Source organism: Arachis stenosperma, chromosome 8, assembly GCF_014773155.1.
Source record: "Arachis stenosperma cultivar V10309 chromosome 8, arast.V10309.gnm1.PFL2, whole genome shotgun sequence".
NCBI lineage: Eukaryota > Viridiplantae > Streptophyta > Magnoliopsida > Fabales > Fabaceae > Arachis > Arachis stenosperma.
Genome location: NC_080384.1, coordinates 50,396,147 through 50,419,927, shown reverse-complemented (window position 1 = coordinate 50,419,927; position 23,781 = coordinate 50,396,147). Strand labels below are relative to the sequence as shown.

Below are 23,781 nucleotides of genomic sequence, written 5' to 3'. Positions count from 1 at the left end.
TGAAAAGGGTTGAGTGCCACTATATGAAGAGTTTGATTAGTTCTTTTTAATATTTTATTTGATTAAATTAATTAGCAGCGAACCCGCTCGTGATGTGAAAATAATTTTTATGAATTAAAATTTGATTATAAGGTTCGAAAAATCAGATTGGCTATCAAATCGTTTTAGTTATTGATTTATTAGTTTATTAGTTTATCAATCGGTAATTTAATTAAAAAATTATTTTAAAATAAAATAATAAATAAATTATAAATAAATATTATAAAATATAATTATAATTTAATATAAATCTTAAAATATCTTTTAAATTTAAAATATTACATAAAATATCAACCAAATTTATATCATCTTATCAAAATATAATCTCAAAAATTAAATAATGAAAGAAAATATCTAAATATCATAAAAATTTATCAGTTATCAAAAATCAAAATTCGCAAGAACTTATTGTAGTTGTTTCGATTGGACTATCTTCACCTTCATTTTTATCCTATTGAGCAGATGAATCAAGAGATACAGCGTAAAGAGAGACGTTTGACAATTCCCATTGAAATTCGCTACTAATAATTATTCATAGGAAAGTTAAAAGACAATTAGTTAAAAGATTAGAATACACAAAGCATGAAAATTTAGAAGCATTATTTAAGTGAAAGAACTTCCTTTAAATAGAAGGCCGGGTATTTGTATCTGTGCCCAAAAAGCAATGGCAAACAAATGAGAGATTATCTATTACATCATCAATCACACTCACTCTTAATGCTTAACAAATCTCTGCATCTGATTTCCCACATGCTTAACAAACAAACCAAATTCTTAGCAATATAATAAAAAATACAAACATAGAAAGAAAAAGATGAACCAAACTTTAAACCTAACATGATGGAAGAGGAGCACCATTCCACTCTGCAATGCACTCTAGAAGAGGATCAATGATCTTCCCTTGGCACATTGCCGTGAACAATTTGTCACATTCTTCACCAGGTGACCTAACCTTCTCACCAGTTAGCATCTCAGTCCCCAACTCCTCCCTCACAAACTTGTACAATGGATAGGACCTGCACTCCTTGATCTTGTTTGGTAACACACTTTGTCCATTCTCATATGCAATTCTTGCACCCTCAACTTCTTTAGGCAAAAGGATCTGCAATTCTTCATCAAAGGTTGTTCCACCAAAACTTGCCTTAGTTTTTGCATCAAAGGGTATGTAGTACTGCAAGGATCATCAATGTATGCAAAACAGTACTCCCAATTCAGCCAGATTCAGAAATCACAAATCACAGAGCATGCCATAACAAAACAGCAGCATAACAACAACAGCAGCATAACAAAAGATGACGGAAATCACAAATCACAAACCCATATGACAAATTTTACAATTCCCCTCCCAGAATCATGAACAACAGCAGCAGCTTCAAGATCAGAGACACATGAGAAGCTGCAATCATCAAATGCTGAACCACCATCACCATGTGTTGAATAGAAATGAAAATGGATTGAACCACCGTCTTCTGCATCAGAGAAATACACGCTACCATCATCATCATCATCTATTTTTTGCAACAGCAAAAAAATTTCAACAAAACTTTAGGAAATTGAAAAAACAGTAGCATCACAAAATCAATGAGCAGAAGCACAAAATTTCAGTAATTATTTGATTTCCATGTTTAGCAGCTGCAACCAAATTTCAACAAAAATTTCAGAAATTAAAAACACAGCAACAGCACAAAATCAATGAGTAGCAGGCTAGCAGCAAGAAGACCATCGAGCCATCAGCAACCAGCAAATACAAGACAGATCCATCAGCAACAAGCAATTACAAAACATTACAAAAAAAATGGAACAAAAATTGAACAACAATTTCAGAACTTTAAACGAAGAAGACCGAAGCGGAGGCTAAGAATTGAAAGCACAAAGCAGGGCCACTAACCTGGGTTCCATGCCGAGAAGCCAGCGAAGATGAAGACGACGTGCCCAGCTACCTTGGACTTTTTTTTTTTTCACAAATAAACAAAACGGCGTCGTTATATTCAAATCGGCCAGTTACTAATCCAGTCCAACCAGTCGGTTTTCGACTGATTTAAGGGTTTTTTTCTATAGTTATAAGCAACAAATCGAATCGCTTTTATCGTTGGTTTTCGATTTGACCGGCCGGTCTGATATTTAGAATCATGTTCATACGTATTTTTCATATATTTAATTAATTTTTTAATCTTAATTTGCATTAAGGTAAAAATATTTAATTAATTTTTTTTAAAATACATCAAAAATTTAATTTAGAAAAAATATATATGTATATATATTTGATAACTTTTATGTACTATTTCTTAATATATAAAGCTTTTTCATTTTGCAAAATTCACGTAAAGAACATATATTATTTAAGACTATAAATTTGTTTATTATTAGTGCTGTTTCTATTATACAAAAATGTTATGTAATTCATCTAAATTACAATTTGAAGTCTTTGTTTTATTCATAGAACATAAAAATAAAAAAGTATATATAAATAAAAAGTTAATACAATTTCTTATTTTTAATAGTTTAGTGTATTACATGCTACCTAATAAGATATAGTCATGCTTTACTACTTGAAATAGTAGCATCAATTTTTTTTCTTTTTTCATTAGGAGCAACTTGTAAATTGATTCTAAATAAAAAGCAAACTTAATATAAGATATTATGTAGCAAAAGGTTAAAAGATAAATATGACTACCCAAATTTTTTGTACTGGTCACCGATTCAATGAATAATTTCTAAAAAATAAGAGAAAAGCTGTAAAAAATTACTATTAAATAATTAAAATAATAATTTTAAATTTATTAATATGGGCTAGATTACTATTCCAAAAGTGACAGACCAATCAGTGTTAGGAGTAATATAATTTCCATCCAAATCATTCTCAACGATGTCAATTTCTTACAACTCAAATTTAAAAAAATCTGCATAATTGATATAATTTTATGAATTTTTAAATAATAAAAAGAAGGGGTAAGTACGATTTTGGTCCCTAAAGTTTAGCGACAGAATCAATTTCGTCCCTCTTCTAATTTTGGATTTAAAATCGTCCTTAACTTTTTTTTTTGTATTAAAATCGTCCTTTTAATTTTTTTTGGACAAAAATATCTTCATCACTACCAACATAATTACTTCCTCCACCACTACTATCGGATTTGGATCCTCTAAAGTTTGAATTTCACTTTAGAGAGTAAAGTGTGATCTTCTACCATTGAATAGTTTTTCTTTTATATTTATTCTTGGTCCCACCTATGAAATCAATGGTGAGAGATCACACTTTATTCTCTAAAGTGAAATTCAAACTTTAGAAGATCCAAATCCACCACCACCACCAACACCAACACCTCCGCCACAACCTCCACCAACACTACCACCAGCACACCACCAACGCCGCCGCCATCCCAAAGTTTGAATTTCACTTTAGAGAGTAAAGTGTGATCTTCTACCATTGAATAGTTTTTCTTTATATTTATCTTGGTCCCACCTATGAAATCAATGGAGAGATCACACTTTATTCTCTAAAGTGAAATTCAAACTTTAGAAGATCCAAATCCACCACCACCACCAACACCAACACCTCCGCCACAACCTCCACCAACACTACCACCAGCACCACCACCAACGCCGCCGCCATCCCCTCTCACCTAAACCCCTCCCCCCTCCCTGCCTCCCCTCCCCGTTTTCCCTTCCCCCACCCCCACCCCCTCCTCGTCTTCCCCTTCCCCCCACCCCATGTCCCCTCCCCGTCTCCCCCTTCCCCAAATCAACAAATCAGAAACAGAAAGCAACAATAATATTCCACAAATCAGCAACAATAATAATAATAATAATAATAATAATAAGAAGAAGAAGCAGCAGCGGCGGTGCGGCAGTGGGGTCGGCGAGGCGGCGAGACAGAGGCGGAGGCGAAGCAGAGGCAGACGCGGCGAGACAGAGGTAGAGGCGAGGCAGAGGCAAAGGCGGCGGTGGGTCGGCGAGCCGGCGCCGTCCCCCCTCCCCCCCCTTTCCCATTCCCCCTCCCTCTTCCCCTCCCCTCCCCCTTGGTATACCCTTTGCCTCCCCCCCAAACAAAACACGTTTTTTTTTTAATTATATATTTTTTTATTAAAGTTAAAGTAAGGGTAAATTTGGAATAAATTAAAAAAATTTATTAAAAAGGACGATTTTAAAATGAAATGCAACATTAAAGACAATTTTAAGTCGAAAATTATATCAGGGACGGTTTCGATTCTGGCGCTAAATTTTAGAGACCAAAACAGTACTTACCCCTAAAAAAAATGAATTCAATTTATAATGTTCTTTTATTTACATTGGCTAAATCTCCATCTCCAAACTTTTGCATCAAATTTTCATTGGTTGACACTGTTAATACATTGTATCTTATTTTAACAGAATTAGATCAACAATAGGAATATTGATATACAACATGGACATTTCCCATCTCATAAAAATCTGGTTTAACAATTTCTGTTATCTGCAAATATCAAAGAATTGTATACTATTTACAATTGCTTGCATTGATCATAAAAAAGTCTTCATAAAAAAATCATTGCAAAAAAAAGTAATATATTAATTTTAACTTTATTATGAAGCAGACAACACTTATAAACTAATATTAAAACAAAAGTAACAGAATCCTAGATGATGTGCACTAAAATTAGAAATGATGACAAATTGCAATGAATTAGAGTGTAACTGCACAATCAACCAGTATATCATGCAAACATGCACTAGCAGCCATGATTCTTTATTACTTAGATTTATTTCGACAGTTATTACCACCAATGAACACAATGGAGATAGTAAACATGATGAGCACCTTCAATTTCTCCATAAGAAAGTTAGCCTCACTGAGAACAACTCTAGCTTTTCCCTCCAAATATTTAAAACAGGCATCATATGCTTCGATGTCTCTGTCAATATTTTTAATCTCCTTATCAAGAAGTTTATTAGATAATCATGCTGTCAAAACATAAAGGCTGCTCAACTTGGGATGGAACAATTTAATTACTTTTGACTTTTTTGGTCAATTTAAAAAAAAAAAGTATATATGTATCTAAATAAGGATAATTTGATATGATAAATTTATTATTTATCAGGTGAAAGGAGAAATGTATCAATGACAATTATAAAATACAAAATATCTTAAAATTAAATATTATTTCTTCTTTATAAGTTTGAATAATTTTTAATTCATTTTTTTTTGGTGGAACTAATGAATTCGTAGTCTCACCTAAGAGCAACTCCAATGGTTATGTTTTGGAGTCCTTATTACTGTGGCGTGTCAGAGAAAAAGGGAATTAACCGTTGGAGTAAGATGAGAAGGAGGTCCTTCTCTTGGATCGAGAACAAAGAGTCTCTCTAAAGTCTAAATAGGGACTCTTGTTGTCCAATAATAACTTGCCACTTGGCAAGTTATTTAAAAAATAAATAATTATATAAAATTTTAATTAATTAAATAATTATATTAAATAATTAAATAATAATTAATTCAGTAATAATTATAATAATTAAATATATTAAATAATTATATTTTTATTTAATTAATAATTTATATTAATTATTTAAATAATAATTTAAATAATTAAATTTTATTTAATTAATAATTTATATTAATTATTTATATCATAATTAATATTAAATATTATTTATATTTATATTATTATATTAAATTAGCCGTTGCAAAATTAGTCGTTGTAAAATTAGCCGTTAGAAATTAGTCGTTACTATGTTACTGTTATTATTAATAAATTAATATTTTGTTACTCTATATATACCACTTAGATACACTTCTATTCTCACACTCTTTATTAAATTAATTTCAAGTATTTTAATTAATTGATTAAGTGGGACCACAACAGGGACTAAAGTTAGTTCCTTCTAATGGAGAAGAGAGAGATGTTTTGAGTTCCTATTTACTGTTTAAAAGCTGATGTGGAGTTACTTTCTATGACAGGTGGGTCATAAACAGGAACTGGGATGAGTTCCCCATTGGAGATGGTCTAATGACTGCATTTGAGAAAAGATCAAAATTGTTTAGATGTCCTAATTACAATAAACTAAGCTTTCAAGTTTGCAAACTTCTTGCAAAGAATCCAATAAGACTCCCAAGGATAGAAATGTAAGCTCTTATTTTCCAAAAAGCAAAAATCCCACCAAGTGTGCAGATTGTGACTGTATTTTTTATCACCAACATATTTAACATCTAGATTTGGGGTAAAATTTCACTCTCTGGCACCCAAATATCTACACTATAAGAAAAATATTGAGTACCATCGGATTTAGCATTACAGTGTAACAGCAAATTTACTGTCGGATTTACCAACGGTAACGGTATCAAATTCGTAAGATTAAGTAATTATTGATAAATTTTAGTTTCCAACGGTAATCCCCGATAATATTTAAGGGAAACAAAAATAAAATGGTACGTTCTTTACCTTTGAATTTTTCCAACAGTAAAGCCAATTAGTGAAATACTGTGATTTGATAATCTGCAATGGTTTATTGTCGACACGATAACTGGGACGTAAATTCAAATCGCGCACTCTCTCTCTCTCTCACACTAAACCATTTCCTCCCCTCTCCCCAAAACCACCATTGGCCACCACCGACACTACCACCATCACAGCCCCCTCTCCGTTGCCGTCAACCCATCCACCGTCGAAACCCCTCCATTCCTCTTCTCCTCCTCCCTCTTCTCTCCACAGAGCCACCACCGCTGCTCAGCTTCGCCTCTCTCCCTCCTCACGTCTTTGCCCGACTTTGCTTTCTGCTTGCGTCTCGTCATGCCTCCCTCTGTCGTCATCCACCTTCTCGAGTCGATTCTGCCTCTGCAACAATAGGTAACAGATTCATTCTGACTATTAAAATAGAAGCATGTCTGCTTAATGTTGATACATGTTAAAATTCGATTAGATTCTACTTTGTTTTGTTAATTGAAATTTCTATATTGAGTTAATTGAAATATCTATATTAAACCAAAATGTTTTGTTAAAAATTGAAAAAATGATCAAGCTGTTCATTTTAAACAGATCCAAAAATGATTGAGAAATTAAGTTATATTAAAGCATATGTTGCTTATTAAGGATGCATATTTAAACAAAAATTAGTTTAACTTTTTCTTTTGTTTGATAAAAGTGGAAATGAGTGTTTATGTCTGATTGCTTATATTCAATTTTTTTCTTTTAATAGATTATATCTACGTATATGTAAACTATATATTGAATGAAATGTTATCTTAACATATTTTTTTTTTAGAATGAAAAAGTCTTTGTTTTTTATTTAATTGTCTTTTTTCTTTAAATGATGTATATGATGAGTATGGAGACTGCATTTTTATACGTGTTTGAAAATGGCTGAATTTGAGTTAATGAGAAAATCTGAAAACCGTATAATTGTCATGATTTTGAGAGATTTTAATATTTGACTTAATTACAGTATCACAATTTTCATTATCTTCTCCTTAGTTCTATTGCAGACTGTCTTTATATCTTGGAATGATAGGTGTCAGCTTGAATGTATTGATTTTTGTTTACACAAGTGTCTTGGCATGGAGTGTCCAGAGATTTGATGAAAAGTGGGGGTTAAAAAAATAGCAGATTTGATGTTATTGCTGTTAATTTTGTTGGTTTATGAATTTGTTTATGAATATGAATCTTCAGTAGTTTTGCTGATTATGAATATGCTGAGGTTTTGTTGATTACTAAATTGGTTTTTCTTATTTTGAATTTGAATGTAAACTTTAAATTTCAACTTTGAAAGGTGTTTTAATTATTGAACTGAATTGCTGAATATTATTGCTGGAGTTGTTTGAAATTGTTTGAAATATGTTGATTCACTGTGTTTACGGCTAGTTTTGATTTTTGCAGACATGACGACAGATAGAGGTGTTGCAGATCAGGCTACTGGTTGTGGACGTGGTCGTGGTAATGGTAGAGGGAGGATTTCTTCTAGTACCCTTGGAAATTCTAGATCTTCTCCCTTTACTTCGACTACCCCGGTGACGTCACAGGTTGCGGGTTTAGTGGATCAACCGTTCATTATGGTCCATAGCCCTAGCTATGTGCCTTCGTCTACGGCAATGACGCTGCCTCCTACCGCTCAGTATCCCCCTGCCATGAGGATGCCGCCTCTAGCGACGAACGCTGCTACCCTGGAGTCCTCTCACGGAAGTGAGGCAGCTGATGCCCCTCCATCACCTCCCATCGTACGGTTGACCATTTGGCCTGATGGCGGCACGAGGTAAGTATCACTTTGAGTCTTATATATTTCCTGTTTATTGTTAATGTTGAAATTGCTTGAAAATTGATTTTAGTTTAATGGGTTTAGGTTTGAATGGCACAATGTATTTTCTGTTTACTGATTATGGTTATTGCTGAAAGTGCCTAATTATTGTTTTCTATTTAGTGAATTTAGGTTTGGTTTTCTAGCTAGTGTTTCTTGTTTACTGATTATGGTTGTTGCTGAAAGTGCTTGGTTATTATTTTTTATTTAGTGGATTTAGGTTTGGCTGCCTGGTTAGTATTTTTTGGTAACTGATTATGGTTATTGCTGAAAGTTCCTGATTATTATTTCTTATTTAGTAGATTTAGGTTTGAATGACTGAATGTGTTTCTTGTTTACTGATTATAGTTATTGCGTCAAGTTCCTGATTATTGTTTCTTGTTTAGTGGATTTAGGTTTGGTTGCTTGATTAGTGTTTCCTGTTTACTGATTATGGAATTGCCTTATTGTGATGTTTGTGGATTGTTGTTGGGTTTGCAGCGAGCAACAATGCATGCTCAGAAGATGACCAATGTCATCAAGCTAATGTACGACCATCTCTGACCCAACTACAAGAAGATCTCCGCTGATCAAGCTGATGTACGACCATCTCTGGTCCAACTACTAGAAGATCCCCACTAAAACTAGAGAGCGATGATTTTAGAAATGGGCGGTAATTTTTTTTTTTAGTTTCAAGCCTTTTTAGCTAGTTTATATATTTTGATTAACTAATTTTAAATTTTTTTTTGTTGCAGCTGCACTTTTTTTAGACGTTGAGCACAATCTTACCAGCAGGAAGATATTCCATCATAGAATGGGTCGCAACTCCAGCAGATGTTGGAGGATGTTCGTGAGAGGCGGGACCACCTGATGACCTGAATTTAATCCGAAATAAAAAAGGTTCTGTTAGTTCGTTAGGAGACCGATGAAAAGTTCAAGCATCGTCATCTCACCATGCAACATGTATAGTTAAAGTCGTTGGATTTTTTGCAGTTTAAATGTTGTTAATGGCCAAATTTTAAAATCGAAAAAAAATATAAAAATCAAATTGTTTGGATTTTTTATGTTATACTTTCTAAAGAATTATATAAATATTTTGATAAAAATTTGGATTAGTCAAATATAAAAATTGTTAACCACTTAAAAATGAAAACAACATTTGAGTTTAATATTTTTATTATGTTTTTAAATTTTTTCAAAATATTCCTATCATTTTGATTATTTAAAATTATTTTTATCAATATCTAAATCTCTTCAGAAACGTTTTTAATAATTTATCCTTATGGGGAGTTCTACGTGCTAATCACACAAATAAGCATACTATACTGATCTTAGGTGTCAAGCTCAAATCATTGGGAATTGAAACTAATTTTTTTAAAATAAAAATAAAAAAGATTAAATTAAAGAAAAATATTTTAAGAAAGTCAGTCACACATACATCACGTCAATCTGTAAAATTTATAATCTGAGACCAATTTTTTTTTAAACGAAAAAGAAAAAATATTAAATTATAACAAAAAAATCTCAAATTCTAAAATATATCTCGATAAGAAACTAACTATTACGTCCATATGCAGAATTTTTTCAGTAAAAAAATAGTTTTACATTATTTTAATTATTTTATCATATTAATATAACTTTTAATAAATTTTATTTTATTTTAATTAAAATAATAATGTATCATAATAATACAAATTCTGGGAATATTTTTTAAAAAAATAAATTAAATATTTATTTATTAAAATATATTTAAAAGAAATTTATTAATTTATGTAATATTAGTTATTTCTTTTAAGTTTTTTTTTTCGTGTCAAAAATATAAAAATTAATAGAATATTTTTTTAAATATAAGTTTAAAGACTTAATAGATTTTTAATTGTGAGTATTTTTAACTTGTATTGTAAAAAGTTATTCTGTTAATTTTAATATTTTTAAATTAGCAAAAATTTAATTGTAAATTAAAAATAATACAAAAATTTAATTAAAAAAATTATAATAATTTAATTATAAATTTAATAAAATTATAAAAAATAAAAAAATAATTAAATATTTTAATAAATATTAAATTAATGTATATTTTTATAAGTAAAATTATTTTAAAGGAAAAGTTTAAGATCCAGCAATTTTATTAAATTTTTGCCAGCATGTAACCAACAAAAAAAAGTGAATAATTCCACACTATTGAATAAAATTTTAAAATATTAAAAACATCATTAATAACTATTTGATAACTATAAATTACAAAAATTGCCAACTCCCTAATACTCCTCTTATTTTAATTTCAGTTTCAGCTTTTACTCAAATATAACTAATAATTTATCCCATTTTTTTTTTATAATGGGACCATAAATGCATCAATTCTAATGAGATTGAAAATGTTACAAATTGACGTGATATATGATTATGTATCTCATTAACGTACTTATATTAGAATGTTTTCTTTTAATTTAATTTTTTTCATTTTAAAAACAAAATTGCCTTCAATTTTCAGTGATTGACACATAATGTCAGTATATCATGCTTATTTTTGTTGTAAGCACCGTAGAATTCTCCTATCCTTATTATCAGTACGAAAATATTATCACATAAATGAAACACGAGCACAACAGAGCAAGTTGAAAACTCAAATCTGAAATCTCACATGCATTGGAAAAAAGAAGGAGAAAGAAAACTATTTTATGCAAAAATTAATTAAAAACAAATGCAGAAGGCGCGGACTATAACGACCAACTTGCTGTTCTGAGTTGCAGCACCCAACAGCCCTCAACGTTTGACTTTTTCTAGAAACTTCAATAAAAATTAAAAAAGAAGAAAGAAAACCACATTTCAATTAAATTTAAAATTGCTTACTAACCCTTGGATTGATTAAACAACCATGCTGCCAATATACGATTATAATTTTATATAGGGCTTAGCCAAAAAAAAAAAAAACACATGTTAAATAAAAAAATTAATTTTTTATAATAATTTTAACATATATTAACTAAAAATAATATTATCTAAACTCTTATATATATGAATTTAATTTTAATATTCTCAGTATAAAATAATTTTATATGTATATCTAATTATGTAATATTATATCAATAAAAATAATTATTTTATATTAATTGTATAAACAATTATAAAAAATATGATCAAATAATTATATAAAATATTTTATATGATTAATATATTATTTTTATTCATAATACATGGATCATGATTTTCAATTCAAAATTACTCAACTATTCCAAAAAGAAAACATAAGTAAAAGTGTACAACTAGGGATGGATTCAGAAATTTAAAAGTGAAGGAGGCGAAAATTAAAATATTGTATAATTAAATATAAATATTTGATAATAGATATAACTATAATTAATTTTTTAATTTAAAAATTAATAAATACTTGTCAAATAAAAAAATTATCTCAGTTTTTATAATTTTTTCATAATTTTTTATTGTTTTATATCTAATAAAATATAAAATTATATATTTTTAAATATTTTGTTAATTAATTTACTTTATTAAGTATTTATGTGACGGTGAGTTATATTTTATATTTTATATCATTAAGAAATATGACATAAAATAATATAAGTTAATTGCACTAACAATTTTGTTACGTGAATTTAAAATATATTAAAGTGTTTTTACATAATAATAAGGTAAAAATTAATTAAAAAAGAATAAAAATAACTAAATAAAATTAGAAAAAAATATTATTATAAATAATATTAAAATATTTTTATATGATTATAAATGTTAAAATTAATCTTAAAAAAATGTAAAAAAAATTTGAATTAAATAAAAAATATAAATAATATAAATATATGTAGAAAAATTTAAACCTTATTACATAAAGAATAATAATTCTTTTTTTTTTTACTAAAAATAGAGAGACTCGAACCCGCAACCTCTTAATTGAGTATGAAAAGATTATGCCATTTAAATTATAATTCTTGACAAGAATAATAATTCTTTTTACTATCATTACATTATTAAATTTTATTCTATACAAAATATTTATTATAATAGTATATGAGCTTTTAAAATTTATTGAGGGAAGAGTTTAGGTCACTACTTAGCCCCTGAATCCGTTCATGTGTACAACAATTAAAAATATCAATGATGACAAATAAGAGTTAATGTTAAAATTAGCATATAAGATTCAAAAGATTTAAGATAAAGAAATGTTCAACAATAATAAAATTTATTGTTTTTGTTATTAATTTTAACTGATTGATTCAGTTTTTAATTTAATAATTTAATAATATAATATTAATTAATATTTTTAAATATTAATAAATAATTATTAATCAAGATAATAAATTCTATTGGTTCCTACCATTTCTGATTAAGATATGTGTAGATTTTACCTTACACATCAATCATATGTCAACAAAAACGATAAAATATTCGGCAAACAAAGTAATTGAAAATAAAATGTACCCCAATGCAAGAAAACATACGAGAGTTGAAAGTTGAAACTTAGAAAGAGAAATGAAAACCTGACTTATTTGACCAGCACCCTAAATTCTAACACTATCATGTTCTACAATAATACTTTATTATTATTAATTTTTATATAATAATAATAATTATTATTATTATTAACTCATTAACTCATTTATTATTATTAACTCTTTCTTCTTGTTGCACTCTTTCCCTCCTTAAGACTGCGTTGTTTTTCTTCGTTCCTGAAAGCTTTCGCTTCCCTCCATTGAAGTTTTCCTTCGCCAAAGTCAAATAATAATTTTTTTTTTATTTTCCTCTTATATTCTTCAGTTGTTCAGTTCTGGCTAAACCTAGAAGCTAGAGTTTGATTTGGTAATGAAATAGTGAACCATGGCTTTGTGGAAGGGTATGGATTCAAGAGAAGCCATAGAAGGTGCTGTGAAATCAATAGGGATGGGTTACGATCTCTGCAACTCTTTGAGGCTAAGACACTGCAAGAAGCAGAGATTGATAACAGGCATTGAAGAAAATGATGAACACGATGAGCTTCGAAGAGTTGAGGTTGCTCGTCGTGTTTTAATTCCAAATGTTCCGAAATCCATCAAGTGTGATAAAGGTGATCGCACCAGATTGTGTTCCGATGTTCTCTCTTTTCAGCAGGTTTGTATTTTTGTTTGTTCTTCATGCACCTTTCATTACTTGGAGTTAAGGTAATTATAAATTATTCAATTAACTTGGTTGAAGTTTTCTCCCTTTTGGAATGATGGATGTGTTTCTTTCCCTTAATCAATAGTTTCAAGTTTGAGTTTGGATAGAAATATCTTAGATTAGGAGAGTCATGATAATATGAGATTGCCACATATCTATATTTGATCCTAAAAATTTATGGAATTTGAACTAACTTATCCATTTTGTAGTTATTTAAAAAAAATGCTCCATGTACACAAAAAATCAGTCAGAGCATGTATTTGTATATATATACATATGTTCTTTCACTCATTTTCAACATGTATTTCGTATTTCTACATGTATTTTATAGCGGTGGCTGATTTGGTGACTTTTTTAGTGTACACGTGGCATGATTGTTTAAGCTAAAATAGAACATTAACAATGCTATGTGTACATTAAAACCAGTCACTAAAATCAGCTATCGTGTATTTGTGTATAAATACATGTGTTGTTTAATTCATTTTCAATATGTATTTTGTATTTCGACATGTATTTTATACTAGTAGCTAATTTTGGTTTACACCTAGCATGGTTGATAAACCATATATGATTGGAGAAGTTTCTAATGAAGGAGCTTTGAATAAAATCACCGTTGGATTGAATATTCATATTATGGATTATGTGTATAGAGTTTCATATTGATTTGAAATTGTTTCATACACTTTATACATTGCCTAGTTTGGTGTAATCGATACTTTTTACAGGTATGCAGATAAAAGTATTTGATGGTATCTATTTTTAATGTTTTCTAAATTTGCCACAAATGAGCACAATAATAGATAGTTCATACAACAGTTCAAAGAGTTGTATTTTAAAATGTTATCGAGTGGTGTAAGTGTACCGAGTCTTACATTTATGTTAACCCCTCCCCAATTGAAAAACATGAAAGTTATTTATGATTCCCATGATTGATTCAAGATGAAAGGTGAATGAATGGAGGGAGTAGCATCCTTGATTGGTTACAATTCAAGTGCTCTCGCTTTCTTTTCTGTGTAAATATTGTTTATTATATATAGAGTGTTGTTTGTCTAATGAAGAAGGGTTGTTTCAATGTGTAGATGTCAGAGCAGTTCAACCAAGATCTGTCACTTTCTGGTAAAATTCCGACCGGCCATTTCAATGATGCTTTTGAGTTTACAGGTGTTTGGCAGAAAGATGCAGCAAATACAAAAACTCTTGCTTTTGATGGTGTCTACATCACACTATGTGATATAGCACTTGAGAAAACCCAGGTTGTTCTTCAAGATTATGTAAAAAACGCAGTCCCTTCATCCTGGGATCCGGCTGCACTGGCGAGGTACTTCCTTGATTCTGCAAAATAATACTTCTTCTGTTCTCTTATATCTATCTGTGTCACTTTTTGGTATATCGTTGAATCAATGTATCTAAGTACAGTTTATCCGATGATATACCAAAATGTAATGGTGCTAATAAAAGAGAACAAAGGAAGTATCGTATTTGGAGATTCTTTTAGTGTTTGCATCTTTTGTTTACTAGTAACTATTGTTGGAGATTCTTGGACCCCTTGCCTTATATCTATGCAACCATTCAAGATGATGTTTATGTCTCAAAAGTATATCTAAGCTGCGAAGAATATGATAGGCAGTACTCAAGATGGTGCAATGTTGATGTGTCGAAACAAGTATCCCAAACCCCTAAATTCTAAACCGTAAAACCTAAAGATATCTTGAAAGCTAAATACAACAAGAACTAGAGTTTATGTTGTTGCATAGCAAGTTAGCACATCCTAGGCTTTTCATAGTTGCAATTTGCAAAACCTTATAAATGGTTGTTGGTTTTATTTAGCCAGCATCACCTATAGGATTCGGTGGGCTTAACATCTCAGCCAATGGTTGTGTTTCTTGTAGCTTAAGTAATGTTCTTTCATATTATAATTTCAGGTTCATTGAGAAGTATGGAACCCATGTTATAGTTGGTGTGAAAGTAGGTGGAACGGATATAATCTTTGCAAAGCAGCAGTACTCGTCTACTCTCCAGCCTGCTGATGTACAGAAAAAATTGAAGGAGATAGCAGACAAGTTTTTCAGTGATGGAGTTGGACATTATAGCACAAATAATGTGAGATTTCATGGGAAGGAAAAGGTTTGAAGTTTTCCAATATGTTTATTGTTCTTCTAATTTGCATCAAGCCACGTCTAATTTCTCTTCTCCATCGTTCTTTTTCTGATTATGAAGGAGAATGAGTTACCCCTCATGAACATTCGATCTCGTTCGTACTCCGAATTAGAGGTAAGTTTGTTTTATAACTTTGAATTTCTGCTGGGTTCAGAGTCTTCATGTTATATGACAAACATTTTTATGTTTCCTATATTACAGATTCTAATATCATTACCATGGATAATTTTCTTCCTTAATCAGCCACTTAAAGAACTTTTACACTCACTACTTATAAATTAACTTAATTTACTAACTAGAGCATATAGTTTGGCATTATGCTCATAATTCTCATTCTTTTTTAATGTATGGCTCTTCCTCAAACATTTTAGGTGCAAGATATAAAGTTCATGTGCAGGAGGAAAGGTGGAAGTGGGAAAAATAACTTGTCCCATAAGGAATGGTGTCAAAGTGTTTTATCTCAGCCTGATGTTATCTCAATGTCATTCATACCAATTACATCTCTACTTAATGGAATAAATGGGAGTGGATTTTTAACACATGCCATTAATCTATATCTTCGGTGTAAGCATGGCATGTTTAGTCGTCTACTTATTTAATTTTTGCTCAAAAGTCAAAATTTCATTTCAATAATGTCTTGAGATTAGGTGACATTATACATCACATTTTATAAAATAATAAAATACATGGTAGTGATGTCATATAACTTAAATCTCAGGAGAGGTTAAATCAAATTGATATATGCATCCCTTTTAATCCATACATATGGTAGGTCATAGAAAACATATAATAGTGAATTTAACCACCATTGTGTGTTTCTTGTGAATGCAGATAAACCACAAGTTGAAGAACTGCATCAATTTCTAGAGTTCCAACTTCCAAGGCAATGGGCCCCTGTATTTGGTGAGCTTGCTCTTGGTCCTGAAAGGAAGCCAAGATCTACTGCATCTTTGCAATTCAGTTTCATGGGTCCAAAGCTTCATGTAAACACAGCAATGGTAATGCTTCTTCTATAATGTGGAACTTTTTCCATCCAAATGAATTAGGCAGATACTCCCATGAAGATGGCATTGCGAACCGTTAGATGGTTTGACATGTTTGGCTGAATTACCTAACGGTTTAAAATGACATCTTCATGTGAAGATGTCTTCATGGGATTATCTCACAATGAGTTATTGTCTGTCATCTATGGTTATTACTTGTTTATCTTCTTTACTACTATATAACTATTTGTAAACTGTAATACGACTATTTTCGGTAGACACAGAAACACAACTTTTCTGGCTTGTATCTATTTTAGTACTTGTTTGTTTTACTATCCCAAGACACTTACCAAACATAGTGGTTACAATTTTTAGTTTCCAATTCACTCATACTTTACTTGAGAGTTCCATCTTAAACACATGCATGTGGAACCACCTCCTCTCCTACCATGTTACTATTGCTGCATAGTTATTTGGAATTAGTTTTTGAATTGATTCTTTTATTTAAATTGCTGCTTCAGATTAAGTGCATGTTTTTTAATATTAGAAACATTTAAAAATAAGTTCAACTCACTAGGCATAACGTGCCTGTCAATTTGCTAGTAGAGCCAGATGAACACCTGTTCCATATGTCTTTAAGATTAGTCAAATTAGGATCATGGAGTATTCTTATAATTTTCAAATTAAGACCTCTGAATTAAAGATAATGTGAACTGAAGTTGGAGGTCATGGTGTGGCCATTTATTTACAAATTGACTGAATTTACACATACATAACACTTCAGCGGTACAATAGTTAAATAATTATTTGTTGCCCCCCCTTCTCTGTTGTAGAACTTCCTAGTGAAAATCTCAGGAATAAAGTCCCTATATTTATGTAAAGGAATTAGCAAAACCCTTGTATAAAATTGATTTTATATAATATTGAAGTGGTGGCAAGTCTCAGGTTTGTGCATTCTTGGATTAATGTGGTTAGTTTGAAAAGCTTTGAATTTTGCATCTTGCAGGTTGATGTTGGCAAGAAGCCTGTGACAGGCCTTAGATTGTATTTAGAAGGAAAGAGAAGCAACCACTTGGCTATCCACTTGCAGCACCTTTCCTCCATGCCAAAGACCTTCCAACTTCAAGATGATCTCGATGGGAATGTATCCGATCACTCTGCGGAACGCAAGTACTATGAGAAGGTCCAGTGGAAGAGTTTCTCGCATGTTTGCACGGCCCCTGTCGAATCCTATGAAGACAATTCGGTAGTGACCGGAGCACATTTAGAAGTTAGAGAGACTGGTTTGAAGAAAGTTCTGTTCCTAAAGCTCCATTTCTCTAGAGTTATCGGAGCAACGCGCGTGAAAGCTTCAGAGTGGGAAGGATCTCCTGGTTTGAATCAGAAATCCGGAATAGTCTCTACTTTGATCAGTACTCATTTCTCAACAGTGCAAAAGCCGGCGCCACCACGACCGTCTGATGTAATAGTTAACTCTGCATTGTATCCTGGCGGCCCTCCGGTGCCTACGCAGATGCCAAAGCTTCTGAAGTTTGTTGACACAACAGAAATGACAAGAGGGCCACAAGATCCCCCTGGATACTGGGTTGTGTCTGGTGCAAGGCTTCTAGTGGAGAAGGGTAAAATATCACTCAAAGTGAAATATTCTCTTCTAACTGTGATATTACCTGAGGAAGAGACTCCAAGTTATTGAAAATAAAATGACAAAGGAGAAAGATGTTTATATGATTGATGTAGTTTTTTATTCTTTTATATTGTACATGCATATTCTCTATTCATTAGAGCTTACTAGTTGATGTTTGCCACTATTTGTGCAAATCTTTGTTGGGAATCCTTGATGTGGTTTACTTTTGAGAGAAGCTTCTGTGGTGTCTTTGGCATTAAGGACTGCCTCACCATTTATTTGTTTGATCCTTATATTTGCTATATATGTAATGGTAGTTACTAGTTAGGTAAAGCATTTTTTGAAGTGATTACTGATTATTCTAAGATTCAAATTTGTAATATTAGAAGTAAAGTTTAAGTTAGGTTCATGTCTTTTTGCCAGATTTATTACTAGTAGTCATAGCTATTCTTTTCTTACTATTACTACTATCACTAAGTCTCTACTTCAGTAAATATTCTCAGTTACTTAAATCATCATAGTTGAAGTTAAAAGATGGACATTCTTGTAAAATATAAGAATGTTAACCAACCTATTACTATAAGAGTGGCGAATTCAGTAGTGAGTGACTTATCAATATCTATTTATCTATTAGTAATATATTAAAAAAAAGTTAAAGGTAGTTCCATATTCGTGACTTATCAATATCTATTTATCTATTAGTAATATATTAAAAAAAAGTTAAAGGTAGTTTCATATTCATTTTTATTCTCTTAGGTTTCTAACATGATTTTACGTCCGTTTTAAGTGGTTCTAGATTCATTCTTAATTTTTTAGAATTATACTATTCCTTTTTAAGATTCTACTATTTTTAACCATTAAAGTGATCAAACGTTACAAAGAATAAAAACATCTGTTACTATTTTTTATAATACCTTTTTAATATTATAGGATTTGTTTAATATTATTTTTCATATTCTCTTATTCTTTAATTTTATATAAATTAATTATTCTATGGTTTCAATGTTTATAGGATTTTTTAAATATTATTTTTTATATTCTTTTATTCTTTGATTTTATATAAGTTACTATATTCTTTCAATGATAATAAATTCTTTTTAATAGGTATAAATTGAGTTAAATTCTAATTCATTTTCACATTTTATATTTACTCTTTTTTATATTATTATATAAATCAAACATTCACTTTACACACTTTCTTTATCCCTCCTCACATAATCTCATATCTCTTTTTTCTTTCCTACCACTTTTGCTAAATATATGTAGTAAGTAACTAAGTAATTGTATTTATTAGGAAAAAAGTAAAGAAAAAAATGATAATGACTCAACCAACTATGAAAAAAAAGACTTGACTTAAATTACTTTTAATTCTTTTGTTTTTAATTGAATTATTTTTAACTATTTTATTTCTACTTCTCATGTGCCTCATTATTATAGCTTAAGATTTTTTTTTCATTTTCCTTCTCACTCTCATGACATTTATTTTTCTTTAAGTTACTCTATAATTTCATATTCTCCTACTTTCTACTTTTATATAGAGTACTATATGTCTTCAATATTAATATTATTTCTCTTTATTAGCTACAAACATAATTCATCCTCTTTTATACTCACTCTTTCTTAAGATTATTATATAGTGTTACAACTTAGAATTCTTTTTCATTTTTTTTACTTTTATATAAGATATTATATGGTTTTAATATTAATGTTATTTCTCTTTAATAGGTATAAATTAAGTAATAAAACATAATTCGTCATCTTCTTTCATACTTATTCCTTCTTATGTTTTTTATATAAATCAACATTTACTTCACACCTCTTTTTTATCTCCACTTTTCACATAATATCATGCCACTTATTCTTTTTCTTCTATTCTTACTAATATTTTGCACAAGTATTTGAAGATTTCGGTTAATGGCCACAATTCTTTTTTTTTTTTTACTTTGATAAACATATGTATTAGGTAATATATTCCTAAAATACTATAGCTTTACAATTTTTTATTTTTTAATTTTTTTGTATAATTGTATTCATTAGTTATCTCATCCATATATTATTTTTTTTATTTCAATAATTTATATTTTTTAATATTATTTAGTTGTAATATGTTAAAAATATATGATATTATCGTGAGTCATGAAAAATAAAATTAGAAAATTGAATGTTAATTTCAATTATATATCATGTCCTTTACAATTTTTTTTTAGTTTTTCTATTTTTAGTTTAACTGTATTCATTAATTATATCATCTATGTATTACTTCTTTTTTCTTTCAACTATTTATATTTTTTAATATCATTTAGTTGTAACATTATTGAAAATATATAGTATTATTATGAGTCATAAAAAATAAAATTAAAAAATTTACCTACTACTTATCTAATTGAATTACTTTTAAATATTTTATCTCTACTTCTTATGTGTCTTATTATTATAGTTTAGGATTCTTTTTCATTTTTCTTCTCACTCTCATGATATTTTTTTTAAGTTATTCTATAATTTTCATATTCTCTTATTTTTTACTTTTATATGGAATGCTACATGTCTTCATTATGTTCATATAATTTTTCTTTATTAGGTATAAACATAATTCGTCCTCTTTTATACTCACTCTTTCTTATGATTATTATATATAACATTACAACCTAGCATATTCTCTTTCATTTTTTTCCTCATTCTTATGTCAATTTTTTTTTAATTATTCTATACTTTTCATATTCTCTTGCTCTTTATTTTTATATACGATATTAAATGATTTTAATGTTAATGTTATTTTTTTTAATATGTATAAATTAAATAATAAAACATAATTTATCATTTTTTATACTTATTTCTTTTTATTATTTTATAGTTTTCATATAAATCTACATTTACTTCACAGCTATTCTTTATATTCTATTTTCATATAATATCATATTATTTATTCCTTTTTTCTTCATTCTTATTAATATTTGATACAAGTATTGAAAGAATTCGATTGTTAATCACAACTTTTTTTTTTTAGTTTGCTAAACATATATTAGGTAATAACTTCCTAAACTCTGTACCATTTAATTACTACATACTACAAAGTATATAGACGTATGTTTTTATAATAATGTGTGTTTCAGCTTTTGTATTTTTGGTCCTTTTTTTTTCCTTTTCAATATTATGTTTTTCATACCTATTGTTAGCCAATATTTTTTTAATGATAATATTAGTAAATACTATAATATAAATGAAAAAATATAGAATAAATAGTCAAATTAGTCTCTAAAAGATTATTTATTTTTCAAATTGGTCATCGAAAGATTTTTTTAATCGAATTCATCCTTTAAAGATTTTAAATTAGTCATGTTAATGTCACTTTATTTGTTGATAGTGTCAAAAATTGTTAATGTAACACATTAAGTGACACCCCAACATATATCTAGGAGTCCTAATTGACTATTAATATGATTAGTTTATAAAATTAGATCAAATCAAAACGTAATTAAGGAGAGAACTTGAGGCATTGAAATCTCTTAATTTATGGTTAATTTGATCTAATTTCATAAACTAATCATGTTAATAGTCAATTAAGACTCATATGTGTATGTTGGAGTGTCGCTTAAAATGTTACATTAGCAAATTTTGATACTATCAACAAACAAAGTGACGTAAAGACTAACATGACTAATTTAAAATCTTTAAAGGACGAATTCGATTAAAAAAATCTTTCGACGAAGACCAATTTAAAAAGTGAGTAACTTTCAAGAACTAATTTGACCATTTACTCAAAAAATATACATTAAGGACCTTAGGGTTGAGAAGTCGAATATGTCTATTTTAATTTGTTATTGAACTTCGATTATGTATTCTTCCCCAACATTTCACACTATAATTGTAATTTTGTGACTTTACCAACTTCTATCATATTCTTTGTTATTTATTTGTAATTATAGAGGGATATAATTTGGTGACAAACCCATGATTAGATTATAGATACTCTTTATAGTTTCATCATGAAAGAAAGAAAGATTTATAGGCAATAATAAATATCATAGGCCATCAATAAGATGCTATATGTATAAGATGAGATTTGAATTTTTAACACTAGATTAGTGAACTAAATTATTTTTTTATGAAGTTAGTAGTTAAAAATTATTAGATAATTTATTATATTTAACTAAATTATTATTTATTGATTCTTAAGTATTAATTTTATATAAAAATAATTATATATATATATATATATATATATATATATGTGCAGTTTTAATTTCCTATGTGCAACTTTTTTGTGAAATAAAGTTATATAGTATAGAGTACAAAGCTAAAAGTATGGTTAGAAATATGAGGTGTTATTTCTATTCAATTTATATTAAGGGAAGCTACATTAGGAAGAAATTATTAATCACCACGATAGCTAGTAAGTTGACGAGGGTTAGAATATACATATGAATATATGATATAGGAGTATATGGATAAAGTGATGGACATGCATGTTTTCCGTAAGGAAAGGAAGTGATTTGAAAGTGACACAATGAATAAAGTGATTATTTGAATGGATGTGTTATGTGTAAGTGATATAAGTAGAAACGTAATTATTTGTTGTAATACGATAACTATATAAGATAATTATTTCTTCTTCTTCTTCTTCTTCTTCTCACTCATATCATCATTATTCTCCTTTCCACTACAACACTACCCTTCTTCAATTCCCTCCTCTATTATTCTAATTATTATTTATCATCTCTCACCATTTCCATTACCCCCCTTTTTTACTTACAAATACATATATTTATATTTCTCTAGAATTTGTTGGCAATAATTAATATAATCACTTTCTTTTTGTACGGGTTGATTAATTTGTATCATCGATTCATTTCGAATGCGAGAGTATTGATCTTGGATTAAGGGATTGGAATTTTGATCGGTTTGGATGTCGCTGTTCAAAAAGTTCTTCTACCGGCAGCCGCCGGATGGACTCCTTGAGATCTCCGAGAGGGTCTTTGGTACGCATGCATTCCCCTTCTTACATTTTTCCAATTTCTTATTAGGATGCATTTCCTATTCTTGTTTAATTTTGGAACAATGCATATGTATGTAGATTTATATACGTACATGGTAATGTGGTAGTTATAGTTATTACAATGCAGAGTCTTATGTTCCATTGAGTTGAGAGCTATTTTTATAATGTGCTTCTAAGAATGGAATGCATTGGATTTTGTTGCATTCATTCCCTCTTCTGTTTGGGTCACCTGGATATGGGTTCTTCAGAGTGTGATAGATAGAATCTGGAATCGGATACTAATTAAGGGTTTCTATATATATATGAAAGCTACTACTTTAGAGAACATATGATGATACATCAATTATTATTCATTGAATGATTCTTGCAGTATGATAGTGAGTTTGGAATGAGAGTTTGCCTAGTGGCTTTGTAGTTGTAGATTTTGATAAAAGTCTTAAGGCACTGCATCTTGATATGAAATGTGTATTGTTCCTGTAAGTCTGTAACCATCATGTGCCAGCTTTTTAACATTTATTTATGTGGTGTTTTATACTTCCATCTCTTTCTTCATTGAAGGTTTTTTTTTTTTTCTTTTGTGGTAATTTTGGAAGGCATTCTTT

At 29.3% G+C, this 23,781-nt stretch overlaps 2 protein-coding genes across 2 annotated transcripts; one reads left to right on the top strand and one right to left on the bottom strand.

Annotated features, from left to right (window-relative positions):
- Window positions 1–636: 636 nt before the first annotated feature.
- Window positions 637–6,802, bottom strand: LOC130946156 (phenylalanine ammonia-lyase-like). The gene is made up of 4 exons (XM_057874831.1): window positions 6,659–6,802; window positions 1,928–1,985; window positions 1,357–1,547; window positions 637–1,210 (listed from the first exon to the last, which is right to left on the bottom strand). Exons 1-4 carry the CDS (start codon window positions 6,800–6,802, stop codon window positions 872–874), a joined length of 732 nt encoding a protein of 243 aa, XP_057730814.1. The 3' UTR covers window positions 637–871.
- A 6,098-nt stretch (window positions 6,803–12,900) lies between these two features.
- Window positions 12,901–18,564, top strand: LOC130946734 (MACPF domain-containing protein At4g24290-like). Its single transcript, XM_057875575.1, has 7 exons — window positions 12,901–13,374; window positions 14,502–14,740; window positions 15,345–15,546; window positions 15,640–15,693; window positions 15,951–16,143; window positions 16,411–16,577; window positions 17,569–18,564. Exons 1-7 carry the CDS (start codon window positions 13,105–13,107, stop codon window positions 18,253–18,255), a joined length of 1,812 nt encoding a protein of 603 aa, XP_057731558.1. The 5' UTR covers window positions 12,901–13,104; the 3' UTR covers window positions 18,256–18,564.
- Window positions 18,565–23,781: the final 5,217 nt, after the last annotated feature.